Consider the following 13454-nt stretch of genomic DNA (forward strand, 5'->3'; position numbering starts at 1 on the left):
AAGGAAATCTGAATATTACTTTATCTGTACACCAAGCACAATCTCATCAAATGACATCATCCTGGCAATGATTTGTTTGGGGAGCAGTCTTATAAAAACTTACAGTAAAAACTTTTGCTTGATTGCTTGCTTTACTTTTTCCCATTTTCTGAGCAGTGGACATGTTGACAATTTTTTTTCTGGGTGGTTTTATACCTAAAGTCTTGAATTTGTGATCCAATTTGGGGTTATGCACAGGCCACATGTTGAGAACTAATGTGCATTAAACACAATGCTTGAATGTGCTCATGACAATGATGACATTGCTTCTTGCCTATAATAATGGCTACTTAATTCCAAAAGTTTGGTGTCCTGTCTACCTTGCCAAATATGTCAAATATGTGATGCAATCAAGTTAAATGAGTCTGATGTCAATCAAAATCAAAATCAATTTTCAATTACATGAGCCATTTTCAGAGCTTAATTCTGCTGAAAATTACATCATAATCAGACTTACAATTCCAGACTGACCATTTTAGTTTTGCTCAAAACAATAAAAAACGAAGGAAGTCGAATACTGAATCCTACAGGCCAGGAATAAAAATGCTAATCAGGGTCAAAGGTTAAATAAATGTTAATTACCTTCTGTCCCGTTGATCTCTGCAAATGTGTGTGCAGTCAGTGTGCCATTGTGCCAAAAAATTGCAATAGTGCATGAAGTATTGTGAACACAGGAAGGTGGTAGTAGTAGTAGTAGAAGTAGTAGTAATTAATACAATAAAACAAAATGTGATAAACATACATAAAATGTAAATAAACTTGTAAACTAACACAGTGATTTTGTAAGTGATTGGCAAAACTTTTCTTTAGATGGCACATTCCTTTTAAACACTTGAGAAAGTTCCTGCAATCTTATTGGTTCCAAGCCGTGTTATATATGACACGATATAACACGGTTCAGCATGTGCGAGTCGACGCATTACGTCTACACACTATTGGGACCATAGAAAACATGTCTCTTTGACTTTTGAGGCCTCGGCTGTTTAGTAAAATCAAAAAACACACATACATGCATAAAAATAAACACAAAGACATACATTAATCAACTTTTATACACAACTAAATCTCTAACTAACTGTAACCTGATTAATATATAAAATACAGAGTATTTCAGCCAGTTTGGAAAATACTGTATAATTCCATAAATTACAGCAGTGTTTCTATTTCATTTTACCTTGAGTGATACCACTTATTTCGCATGATACTGTCACATTGTTATCTGCTACAGGCTCACTGAAAAAAAAAATACAAACTATTTATAATGTCACCAAAATCAAACAAACAAAAGTTACCATAATACCAATTCTGATATCTTTCACTTTTTTTCATTAAATTTCACAATCCTGGTTTGAATATTTGCTATGAGGAATGTGATCAGCATTGCCATTTCTCATTGGCAGAGTCCCATACACACTCACACCCTCTTGTAAATGCTGCCAAGTGTGGAGGTGTTTGTAACCGCATACAAACTGTGGAGGTGCATATGTTTTGCCACATAACAACTATGGAGTCTGCTAACAACCGTGGAGCTCCACAGTTGGAGATAAAATTCAAAACGGGGTCTTACCACCATACAGGGGGTATACTACATACCACTTTCTGATTTGATGACCTCCACAGTATGGCGGTTGTTTTCAGATTTGTGTATAAAAATGTCCCCAGTTTAAATGTGGGTGTGTGAATCTCCCCAGTTGGAATACACACACACCCAGCTGCACATGCCGATTTTAATGTGTAAAAGAATGTCAGGCCATCCTAGGGTCACAGGATTCTGCTCATTCAGCAAATGAGGAACCCACATCCATGATTGCCGATGCGACAAACATTTTTGCTACTAATCTCAAATCCGCTATTGCAATTTACCTCAAAACTTGTGAATCATATTGTTTCGGTACAGGCCTCAATGTGATTATTTATGAGGTCAAAGGTTGAAATGATGTCTCTGAGTTATAGCTCTATTTGTCCTTCCTCTATCAACAGTGAATTAGGCACTATTTAGGGTCAGAGGTCAAAATGACTTACCTAAGTTGTAGCTTTATTTGTCCTTCCTCTATTAACAATGAATTAGGTACTATAACTATGTCATCACATAGACTCACTTGAGGGCTCTTCTTTACAGCAACATTTCTATTTGAAAATGATAAATACCAATCATTAAAACAATAGATTCACAAGTTCTTTACACAAAGATAAAGAACGTGATAGCCGTCTATCACGTGACCAACAGGTCAGTTGCCTGATGAAGTCTGGTGGTTCCAGACGCAACGTCGCAATAGTTGCAAAAAGTAAGTTCCAGTATTAGATTTAATTCCAAAACTCTCTTTACACAAAGGCTTATAGATTGCACCAGCCCCCCGCCCCCCCCCCCATAAAAACTTGGACTAGCCAAAATTGCATGCTAGGGAGCCTGAAAATAAGTTACCATGAATCACAAATTTGACACAAATATGGGAGCTGCCAGGAGGTGCTAGATTTTAAGTAATGAGCGTGATCATCAATATGTATCACACATTTGACACATGTATGGGGCGCTAACAGGCGCTGGGAACGTAGCGTACAGTGCACATTTGATATGTGATGACAGAGTCATTAGCCACTAAAGCTTGCAAAATGCTTTCAAAGCAGAAATACTGAACTCAAAATTGACTTCATATGCAAAAGTCACTCCTTTTGATGTGCTGCATCACATATGGTCAAGAAAATGTACAATTCTGAAATTTTTGAATTTTAAAAGAAAATTTGGAACTTGTCGTCTGCAATCAATTAATACCCGTGTGGAGTGGTTTAAATGTACCATGCATAGAACCTACCCAGTTACTCCTACAGATGAGTTGGTTGTGAAAAATGGAGTAGATGTCCCCGGGTTGATGGTTTCACCTGAACATTCTACTTCAACTGCACGTCCTTGCTGAACAACACTGTACAATGACAAATTACATAATTAGTATAAGAATTTTACACATTTCAATTTCAGACTAAATTTATACAGAAACCTTTCTCTGACACTCTTTAAACATAACACAGATCATTTTGAGGGTGGAATAAATTCAATTCAATTAAAAGAAACTTTATAGCCTCTCCTTTCTAGAGTTGGTTTGGTACCATTACACCAATCTGAACATTTTGCCTTTCTTGTGTCCACAGGTTTTCAAAAGTGGGGGGAAACATGTCTCAATTCCCCCGACTGTTCAAAAAATAGGTAAATCCCAAATTTCACCCGACTCGGTGCATTCTCCCCTACTTACTAGCAAAAGTGCCCCCCTTCCCTTTGCACATGCCACTGCTTTCTAAGCTCTACTACAATGCTCATGCCATTTTTTTTACGGTACATACCATTGCAATCACACACCTAGTGTCACAAATTGTGGACCAGAGTAACGTTAACATTTTGAGTTTGGGTCTGAAAATGTTTAACCCAAGGGCACAAATGGCCCCTAACAATTTTGGCTTATTCCAGTATCCCTAAATGTAGATATCTAATCTTGATCACTTAACAGGGTTTGATTCACTTCAAAAAATTTGCATATCAATAGGTGATGTTAAATTATAGTACGATATTAGGCCAAGTAAAAAAAATAACATGTATATCGTCCGGACTTTTTCAAAAATCGGTGAGGGAGGTTCTTATTATTTGTTATTAGTGTTATTTTTTTACCATTCATTTCTGTGTAAAATTGCAATTGCAAAGTGTTTGTCAACACATCATCAAATCGGGGAGGCCCCCAGATATTTTTGTTATTTCCCCAAAGCCCTACCCCTAGCTTAAAGGAAGTGTTTGCAATGTGTTTATAAATGATAACCAAGAACTTCTGAACATGTCTTTTCATCACAACAATTTTAGAAATAAAGGAAGGGAACAAATAGGAAAAATAACAAAAATATTTGAAAATCTCCAAAAATCGGTGAGGGCGGGGACGATATACATGTTATTTTTGTTACTTGGCCTTATTATAACCATATATGTTTACATTGTAAAAATTGCTATACAAGCTGATATTTGTGCAGCAGGTTGTCCAAAATGGGGAGCATTTTGCTCTGCTAGTGCTTCACCAGGTAAATTGAATGCTGACACTTAAAAGACCACACAAAATATCCTGAAGAGTGTGACATGGAATATTCACTAGAGAGGGTATTATAATTGTAATCCTTGTGATCAGTGGTGTCTGAAGGTTTTCAATAAGCGGGTGGCCACAGGTCGCGATTCCCCCGACTGTTCAAAAATAGTAATAGGTAAAAAAAATTCCGACCGTGTGCATTATCCCCGACTGACTGACAAAAAAGGGGCTGTGGCCTCTGCCCACCCCCTTCCCCCTTTGCACACATCACTGCTTGTCATAAAAACCAGCACAAATAGGCAAGACTTACCTGAATGGTATGGCACCACTATCTTGTCCAGTACTGACAACAGTATCCATCAACTCTACCACACTGTCACCATCTGTGTAATTTATCCTGATGCTACAGGATACTGTCACCTGTAATGAACAGTCATGTTCATGGTCAAATGAAGACATTGGGCTATTCTAAAGTGTAAAGTGTGCTGAGGCCTGTGCGTAGCGCACTATAAACTATAACTGCGCTTTTTTTAAAATTCTAGTTTATAACCATACACCCCCTATGGAAGATGTTATTTTAATCGCTCACACAAGACGTGTAGATTTCAGTCACCCAATGAATTACAGCTGTACATGTTAATGCTTTAACATTACGCCTATGGTACACTTGCCTAATTTTTAATGAGAGATTGATTGACTAATTTTTAATGATTCAATGTAAGAAACCCTTTTGTCATGCTTCCTGTCAAGAAGCTCTAGATACATGTAGCATGATTTTGCATGGAAAGCATGTAATTCCCAGACATCATAGACTTTGAGGGTCAATCATAAAAATAATAACAGTCAACCTATTGTATTTCATAGACAGAGAGATCAAGCAAGGGCTGATTTCAATAATTATAGCTGTCACTAAGAACCAAGTTACTCTTGTGAATGTTTTTCTGAAGGCAAATTTAATCCACATCTCTATTATATTGCACTGGAATTTGGTGGTGTGAGATCTTATGATTCTCCCACTCTATGTATTTTTTATGCTTGCTCAAGAAGGAATACTCAGCATGGTTATTAGCTCTAGATGATAAGTTCGATAACCAAACACATAACACAGTCAAAGAAGATTACATACACATGCCTTTCACTATGTACGGGGGCACTCACATGTAAAGGTGGTACGGGTATGTGCAGCGATCAAGGGTCCCTTTTTCAGGCTCTCCGGCAGTTCCTTAAGACCCACATTTGGATCTGCTCCAGTTTTTTTGAGCCTCAAATTCTAACATTGGAATTTTTTAACTCCCTTTGGCCCTAATTTCAGTTCATCAAGCCCTTAAAATCAGTTCTTAGTTCCCAAAGTTCCGCGCTCCACGCCGCACACCCCTACCAAAATTTAAGTTGAGTGCCCCCTGGCCAAAGTTCCACCTTGGCCAAGAATTACTTAAAATAAATTTAGCTTAGAACAACTATTTTGGATTATTGATTATTTGATTTTCTCACTCTATGAAAAAAGTCTAGGGTCAGGCCTATTTTTAGGGTCAGTCCGGTTACACCAATCACAAAACATTTTTAGGCCTTAGGGTTATGTGTGCAGGGTATACCAGAATTATTCCGACAAAACTTACATCTTCATCTAAGACAAGACAATCCTGGAGATCTGGTTGTGAGTTGTTGACCAAGAGAAAGTAAACAGGTAGAATTGCTGACGGTACATTCTCTGTGACGGTGATTAGTTGTGGTGTCATGTCAGTCTTGTTGTTCTCAGGACTGTTAATGCAGTATCCCACATTAACAGTTCCATGAATGTCACCTACAGACAGAAACATGTGACAATAAATACTGTTATGTTTTTATTTTCATTTAAATCTCCAACAGTTTGCTAAGACAAGAGTTACATGTATGTCCTTTAAAGTTCATACACAGGTCAAATTTCAAAATTCCTCAAAACCTTAAATAGACTACATTGCGAGAACCAATGTGGGTTAATTATTTCTACTGGTACTTTCAAGTTGCCGAGTGGCATGAGTGAATCTACAATGCAAATTATATGAATGGCATGTCTAATTTGTGTTTGTTTTCCTTGCATTTTATTTTAAAATTTCGTTAATTTTTGTAGAGCAAGTTGCCAAATAATACGTTTCAAAATTGGCGATGATTGAGAGACTGAAGCAGTTATAGCAACTATCGTGTCGTCGCGGATAGTAGTTTGCTTTCTCGATCAAGGGAATAACCCTGTTTGTTGTTAAAGGAAAAAGTCTCCGGCAATCACAACATTTAACAATTAACAATATATGCCTTATGTAAGAAAAATAATTATCAAGCACGAATCACATAGTTTTATTTAAAACAAACTCATATACGAGGGGTATCCCCCTCGTAGTGATCATAAAAACAAAATTGTCTGTCTCTCAGCACGCGATATTCAAAATTCTCGGGCGCCGAAATTGTCAAGTGCAGTGACGTCCCAGTAATACAATGAAGGCTGACAACAACTGAGCACAAATAAGCATTAATAGTGCTAGTGGCATTGCACATTGCAGCGCAGGAATTTTGAATATCGCGTGTTGAGAGCGCAGGCCCTTGCCGTTTGAGGCGAGCGATCGCTCTCGCTCGCCACCACTCGGCCACACTCGATTTCTAGTGAGCGTTTCTCCATTCGCCATAGGCACAAAATATCACTCACTGGCACTGCGAATCACCCAAAAATCAGCCATCGAATCAGCCAATTCAACATTTAATTGATTCTGTGCCCCTCCAAGCACAGAAAGTAACTCACAAATTTTACAGCGCTTCGCGTGCATTTTAACATAAATACATCAATACCGTTTTAAGACGAAGCTCGACTTGATAGTAGTATACCCAAATAAGTGGTGAAAATTTGACTTCTTGCATGCTAGCGAGTGATTAACCACTCGCCTTAACTAGGTACCGTATAATACAAAAAATTCTCATCAAAGTAATCTCATATTAAAGAGCTAAATGAAAGAAAACTGATGAGGCATAAATGAATGTCATACGACATGTGGTTGCGGAGATATGCTAATTTGAATGTCTAAAATTTTCAGCAAATTTCCTGTACAAACTTTTTGTGCATGCACATATTAAAATGCTTATAGGCCTATACTGTGCATTGTGAGTACACAATTTTAAGAAACAAGCACTTGCTATTTACCGGTACTGAACTGTAAATGTAATCCTAGAATGTGAACATAAGGGCCTATCATTTTCTTTGGAAGGGGGGGGGGGCATACTTTTTTGGAAAGAAAAATAGGGGGGTCATAAAATTTTGATGACCAAAATGTAGGGAGTAGCAAGATGACCACAGATAGTGTGTTAAATTCAAAAAGACTGAATACAAATTTAGCCTCTTCAGGGGATACATGTACATTGTAAGCTGTATCAGTGGGTGGTGGGGGAGAGGGTCATAAAATTTTGTGGCCGAAATAGGGGGGTTGCAATTTTATTGATGCTGACTTTTTGTAAATTTGGGAGCCCCCTTCCGCAGAAAATGATAGCCCCTAATATACTTGTAATGAACATGTATGAGTAACATTTTGTTTTATTTCTGTTTTCTGATGCAGATTCCAGCTTTTACAGAGGATGGAAACCAGGGACTGTCTTTTTGGAATTTGCAGGAGAGCATTAAATAGCTCTTCTAGAGCCTTCAAGAGCTGTTTAGAACATTTACAATAAAATGTAATGAGAGAATGGTCAACTAAATCACTCTCCTATATCCGATTTAAGGAGAGCAGTGGAGAGCGATTGCTCTCGCTCTCCTCAAAAAGGCAGTCCCTGGGAAACCGCAGTGAGGGCCAACACCAAATGCAAAAATAAAGAAAAACTTATTCAAAACAATGAAATTTGTGTTCAAGTGTCTTATTTTTATTCTTTTGTCATTGAAAACTCACGGTTTTGATACTACCCACCGGAGTATACCTTTTCACTGATACAAGGGGGGGGGTAATTTGTTTTGAGGGGGGCACCCTTTAAAATGTTTAATTATTATAAGCACTAGCTGATGCATTGACACCCTCCCCAGGAAAATGTTTTGAGCAGGCACCCTTTGGAGCACTGGCTGGCGATGCTCCCTATTCCAAAGATCATTGCAGAAACTCGAGGGCCAGTTCACTTGATCATCAGAATGGGGTCACTCCTGCTCAAGTATGAACCCCCCCCTTCCCCAGCGTAAGTTTTGTCTTTGAGCAGGCACCCTTTGGAGCACTGGCTGGCGCATGCTCCCTATTCCAAAGATCATTGCGGAAACTCGAGGGCCAGTTCACTTGATCATCAGAATGGGGTCACTCCTGCTCAAGTATGACCCCCACCCCTTCCCCAGCTTAAGTTTTGTCTTTGAGCAGGCACCCTTTGGAGCACTGGCTGGCGCAAGCTCCCTATTCCGAAGATCATTGCGGAAACTCGAGGGCCAGTTCACTTGATCATCAGAATGGGGCCACTCCTGCTCAAGTTAAACCCCCCCCCCATGACGTAGCGTCATAGGAGTACCCCCCCCCCCCCATCAATTTGAACTTTTAGGAAATCAAATAGGAAAATGGCCAAAAAACGGCCTGTGTCCCCACCCCCCCCCCCCCCCCCCCTCCCCGGCCATCATACCCGATGTGCCCACCCCAGTCATTTACCCGGTACTAGTCATTCAGCATAGCAAAAATCTGCTAGCGCCAAGGTCTTAGCCAGCCATGCGTCCACGTGTCTTTATGACGGCCTAATCTAATTTTAGCCGGGTGGATTTAATGGATTTTACAGATGTGATAGCTCTAAAACAGATGATTTTAAGGTCTTATATGAACTTGAGACTAATTCAGATTGACATGTAAAGGCCAAATCAGGACATATTTGACCCTAGTGACCCTTCCATGGGTATAGACAAGTTGCTTTATATTTGAGGGTCAAATTTTGGTGTCTGCTTGGACGGGTGGTTTCTGATTTCTGGCTAAGACTCTGGCTAGCGCTATGCATGATGGGATAGGAATAGGAAAGGTCCAAATTTGCTTCTTCCCCCGACTCATAGTCGGCGCAGAATGAGAATCTATCCCAGCATCCACAGCATGAGCCCATTCAATTAGTACCGTATCACATAAACCATGCCGGGTTAAACATGTTCACTCACTGGCAAAAGTCGCCAAATTCGTACTACACAAAGTCCCCAGGTTATTCACTTTTTGCGCAAGGCATCCATCCAATCTCATCAAACCAAACATTTTTATGTACAAAAAACTACCTTTATTCACCGCGTGCTCATTCAACTTACCGCTCAACTCCGTTAATTAGATATTTGGAGAGTAATTTCGAAAAAAATTAGATCGAGATCGTCACTTTCAAACCTACTAAAAAGTCGCCAAAATTTGCAGCGTCCACGTGCGAATCATCTGCCCTCTTCCGGGTTATGATCAAGTTTAACCTTTTGACTTGACCTTGTAAGCTTTGGAATTGTATAATTGTTTCTAACTCGATCTAATTCCAACCAATTTTTTTTCTCAAAAACATTGCCGTAAAATTTACTACCGGTAATGAATGTCCAAAATGGCGCCGGGTGCGCGATTTCCCTATGCTGAGAGAGGCTGAATATTGCGCATGCTCAGGTAAGGAATGGTCACACATACCTACCTTAACTAAGTCAGGGAAGGACTGTGTGAGCGGACTGTTTTTATTCGTTTTAATGCCTGGTCAATATGAGTTTGTTTTAAATAAAACCATGTGATTCGTGCTTGATAATTATTTTTATAACATATAACTTAGGCATAATGTTATGATTGCCGGAGACTCCCTTTATTGTTATCGTGTCAATTACAATGGATGAGGACGAGATGCAATCTATTACATCACCTATTGCTACCTCGTCTCCGCATAACAGAAACAAAATTAAAGGACACACACAGGAGGAAAAAACTAAGCAAGTGAAGGGTAAAACACAAAAGAAAACAACAAAGTCTAAGAATCTCTCCCGACCTTTGAAAACTCTGGTAGTGAACTTTCAAAGTATACGTGGTAAAACAGCAGAGCTAGCGGTATGCTTGGAAGTAAACGACCCAGATTTAGTAATTGGAACGGAGACGTGGATTGACAGCAATGTCGAAAGTAGTGAGTTATTTCCTTCAAATTATCAAGTAATAAGGAAGGACAGAACGGTTTACAGTGATGGTAAAGTGTATGGAGGAGTCTTGATTGCCATCAAAAATGATATCATTGCATTGCACAGAGTGGATTTAGACACTGAGTGCGAGATAGTTTGGGCACAGATAGAAATCATTGGAGCCAAGTCGATCAATGTTGGAGCGTACTACAGACCGCCAAAATCAGATATGGCGTACTTCAGGCAACTTAGAGAATCCCTAAACAAGATAAAAAAGTCTCAGCATAGTAATATATGGCTTGCCGGGACTTAAACTTGGGGATATTGACTGGCCCATAAACAATCAAACCAGGTTGTCCAAAAGGTGCCTTAAGTAAGGAGTTGATAGATTTGGCAAATGATTTCGGTCTGGAGCAAATGGTAAACAAACCCACAAGAAAGGGTCGTATTTTGGACTTATTTCTAACCACAAATCCAACCTTGGTAGTTAAGGCGGTGAATTTGCCAGGCATGAGCGACCATGATGGTATTCCATCTATAACAATTGACATGGTTGCAAAAAAATCCAAAAAATGCCCAAGAAAGGTGTACCTCTATCACAGGGCAAATTCTGAGGATCTTATGACTGATGCCCGGAAGATCAGCGAGGACTTTGAGAGTAAAGATCTTGACAGGGCAGAGGTCAATGATCTCTGGAATGAGTTCAAGGATAGGGTAGAGTCATCAGTAGAAAAAAATGTACCAAGTAAAATGATAAAGAAAAGAAATATATCACCATGGATTAACCAAGATATAAAACGCTATCAGAGGCGTAAAAGAAGGGCATACAATAGAGCTATGAAAACAAACTCAGAACTTGATTGGGAAAACTTTCAAAAAATAAGGAAAGAAGTGAAAAGGAGAACAAGGAAAGCATACAGGAGATATATTCATGATCATTGTCTGGGTTCTACAAAGCAATTATACAGTTTTATAAAGTCGTTACATAACGATAACTCTGGGATTGCAGCGTTGAAAGACCCATCCACAGGATTTCTCGTAACAGATAGCGCTAAGCAAGCAGAACTCCTAGGTAGACAATTCCAATCGCAATTTACCAAGGAGAATCTGGAGGATTTTCCTGTAGAACCAGATAGCGGTATACCATCAATGGCAGACATGGTAATACATGAAGAAGGTGTTATCAAACTGTTGCTGGAATTGAACCCCAACAAGGCGATGGGACCAGACCAGATATCACCAAAATATTTGAAGTTAGTGGCCAACGAAATTGGTTCGGCACTAAGGATCATCTTTCAGTTGTCGTACGACACTGGAGTGGTACCAACAGACTGGCTGCTATCAAATATCACGCCAATCTTCAAAAAGGGGGATAGAACTCAAACAGGGAATTATAGATCGGTGAATTTAACATCTGTGTGCAGCAAAATCTTTGAACATATACTTAAATCCAATGTAATGCAACATCTTGATACCTATAATATATTGTGTGAAAATCAACACGGCTTTTCAGAGAAACCATTCATGTGAAACGCAGCTTATCAACACCATCCAAGATATAGCTTTGCAGTTAGACCAAAAACAACAGGTTGACATGATTATAATGGACTTCGCGAAAGCGTTTGATAAAGTGCCCCATCAAAGATTGCTGCTCAAAATGCCCCGCTATGGAATCCGTGGTAAAACACTTAAATGGACAGAAGCATTTCTTACACAGAGAAAGCAACGGGTCGTCATTGAGGGAAAAAGTTCAGAATGGATAAAGGTGGAATCAAGTGTCCCCAAGGCACAGTAACTGGGCCTATGGACTTTTTGTTATACATAAACGATTTGCCACTAAATATAAACTCACACGTGAAGCTATTTGCAGATGATTGTATTGTTTATAGGAAGGTAGCTGGACCAGAGGATGCTAGCGAACTGCAAAAGGATATGGATACACTCACTGAATGGCAATCACGGTGGCAAATGAGTTTTAACGCAAAAAAATGTTTTGTGTTAAGGATAACACATGCAAGAACACCACAAACTCATACATATACTCTCAATCATACAATATTATCTGAAACAAATGAACACCCATACTTGGGTGTTACACTTAACTCAAAATTATCATGGAACCCACACGTGAATGGTATAGTGTCCAAAGCAAACAGAACTCTGGGGTTTGTTAGGCGAAACTTGTTTTCATGCTCCCAAAATATAAAAAACTTGGCTTACAAGTCACTTGTGAGGCCGTGTATGGAGTTTAGTGGATCCGTATGGGATCCCTACACACAAGAACTCAAACAGAAACTAGAGGCTGTTCAAAATAGGGCGGCTCGATTTGTTTGTCAGGATTATGAACGAAGAAGCAGTGTAACGAATATGAAGACCAAATTGGAGTGGGAGCCTCTGGAGGTGCGTAGGAAGATTTCAAGAGTGACAATATTCCACCAAGCTCTACAGGGTAGCCTCGCCATCCCAATGCAAAAGGTCTTGCGCCCAACCCAACGCTCATCAAGACACGTCAAATACACCCAGATTCAAGCCAATAAAAACTGTTATAAGTACTCCTACATCCCAAAAACACTGGTGGACTGGAATTCCATACCCAAACACATCACCTCAATTGAGGACAAAGACAAGTTCAAGGCAGCAGTAAATCAGTATTACGTCAACACCAAGTAACCAAGCGGGGCACCGTCCTGCTAGTTTGGCTCCCGCAAGGGGGTGGTTAGCAGTACCTGAACCAGAACCAGAACCAGAATGCAAGACTGCCGAATTCCACAGTCACCGTAAACAATCCCGGTAACGAAGGTAAACATTTCACTTCTTACCTTGGGATTGTACCACTGAAATACAAAAAATACATAATGATATCCTCAAGAACTCCATACGCTTTCTCTGCATCATTAGAAAATAAAAGTTTGGCATAAAACACAAGTTTGATTCTGCCAAACAGACAAAATTTCATCCTTTGTTTTGGCCGCCATATTTGATTTTCAGGAATGCAATAGCGCCCTCATTTAAATCAGCTGTTGCCTAACGTGACAATTCTCAATTTCATGAATTTGTAGATTTTCATCACATTTTTTAATTATTTTTTTTTTCTATTTTTTTTTTCAACTAAACAAACGGCGGTCCATTTTCATATTCTACAAGTGAAGTGGCCCCACCCAACTGCTCTAGAACCGCAGCCCTATGTGCCGCCCAACTTCCCCCGTACTGACTCGAAGCCCCTGATTGAAGATTAAAGGCAGTGGTGGGGGGGGGGGGGCACGGGGTAGGGTGAAAATTCC

General features: G+C 39.6%; 1 protein-coding gene across 1 annotated transcript in view; it reads right to left on the minus strand.

Annotated features, from left to right (window-relative positions):
• The window catches only part of LOC140164729 (uncharacterized), a 49063-nt gene extending 35909 nt beyond the window's left edge, over nucleotides 1-13154 (minus strand). The window contains 7 exon segments of the mRNA XM_072188086.1: nucleotides 622-639; nucleotides 1214-1272; nucleotides 2062-2166; nucleotides 2850-2957; nucleotides 4405-4514; nucleotides 5711-5895; nucleotides 12993-13154. Coding sequence (XP_072044187.1) covers nucleotides 622-639; nucleotides 1214-1272; nucleotides 2062-2166; nucleotides 2850-2957; nucleotides 4405-4514; nucleotides 5711-5895; nucleotides 12993-13089 — 682 coding nt within the window. The 5' untranslated portion in view covers nucleotides 13090-13154.
• Between the last annotated feature and the right edge of the window lie 300 nt (nucleotides 13155-13454).

Source organism: Amphiura filiformis, chromosome 11 (assembly GCF_039555335.1).
Source record: "Amphiura filiformis chromosome 11, Afil_fr2py, whole genome shotgun sequence".
Classification (NCBI taxonomy): Eukaryota; Metazoa; Echinodermata; class Ophiuroidea; order Amphilepidida; family Amphiuridae; genus Amphiura; species Amphiura filiformis.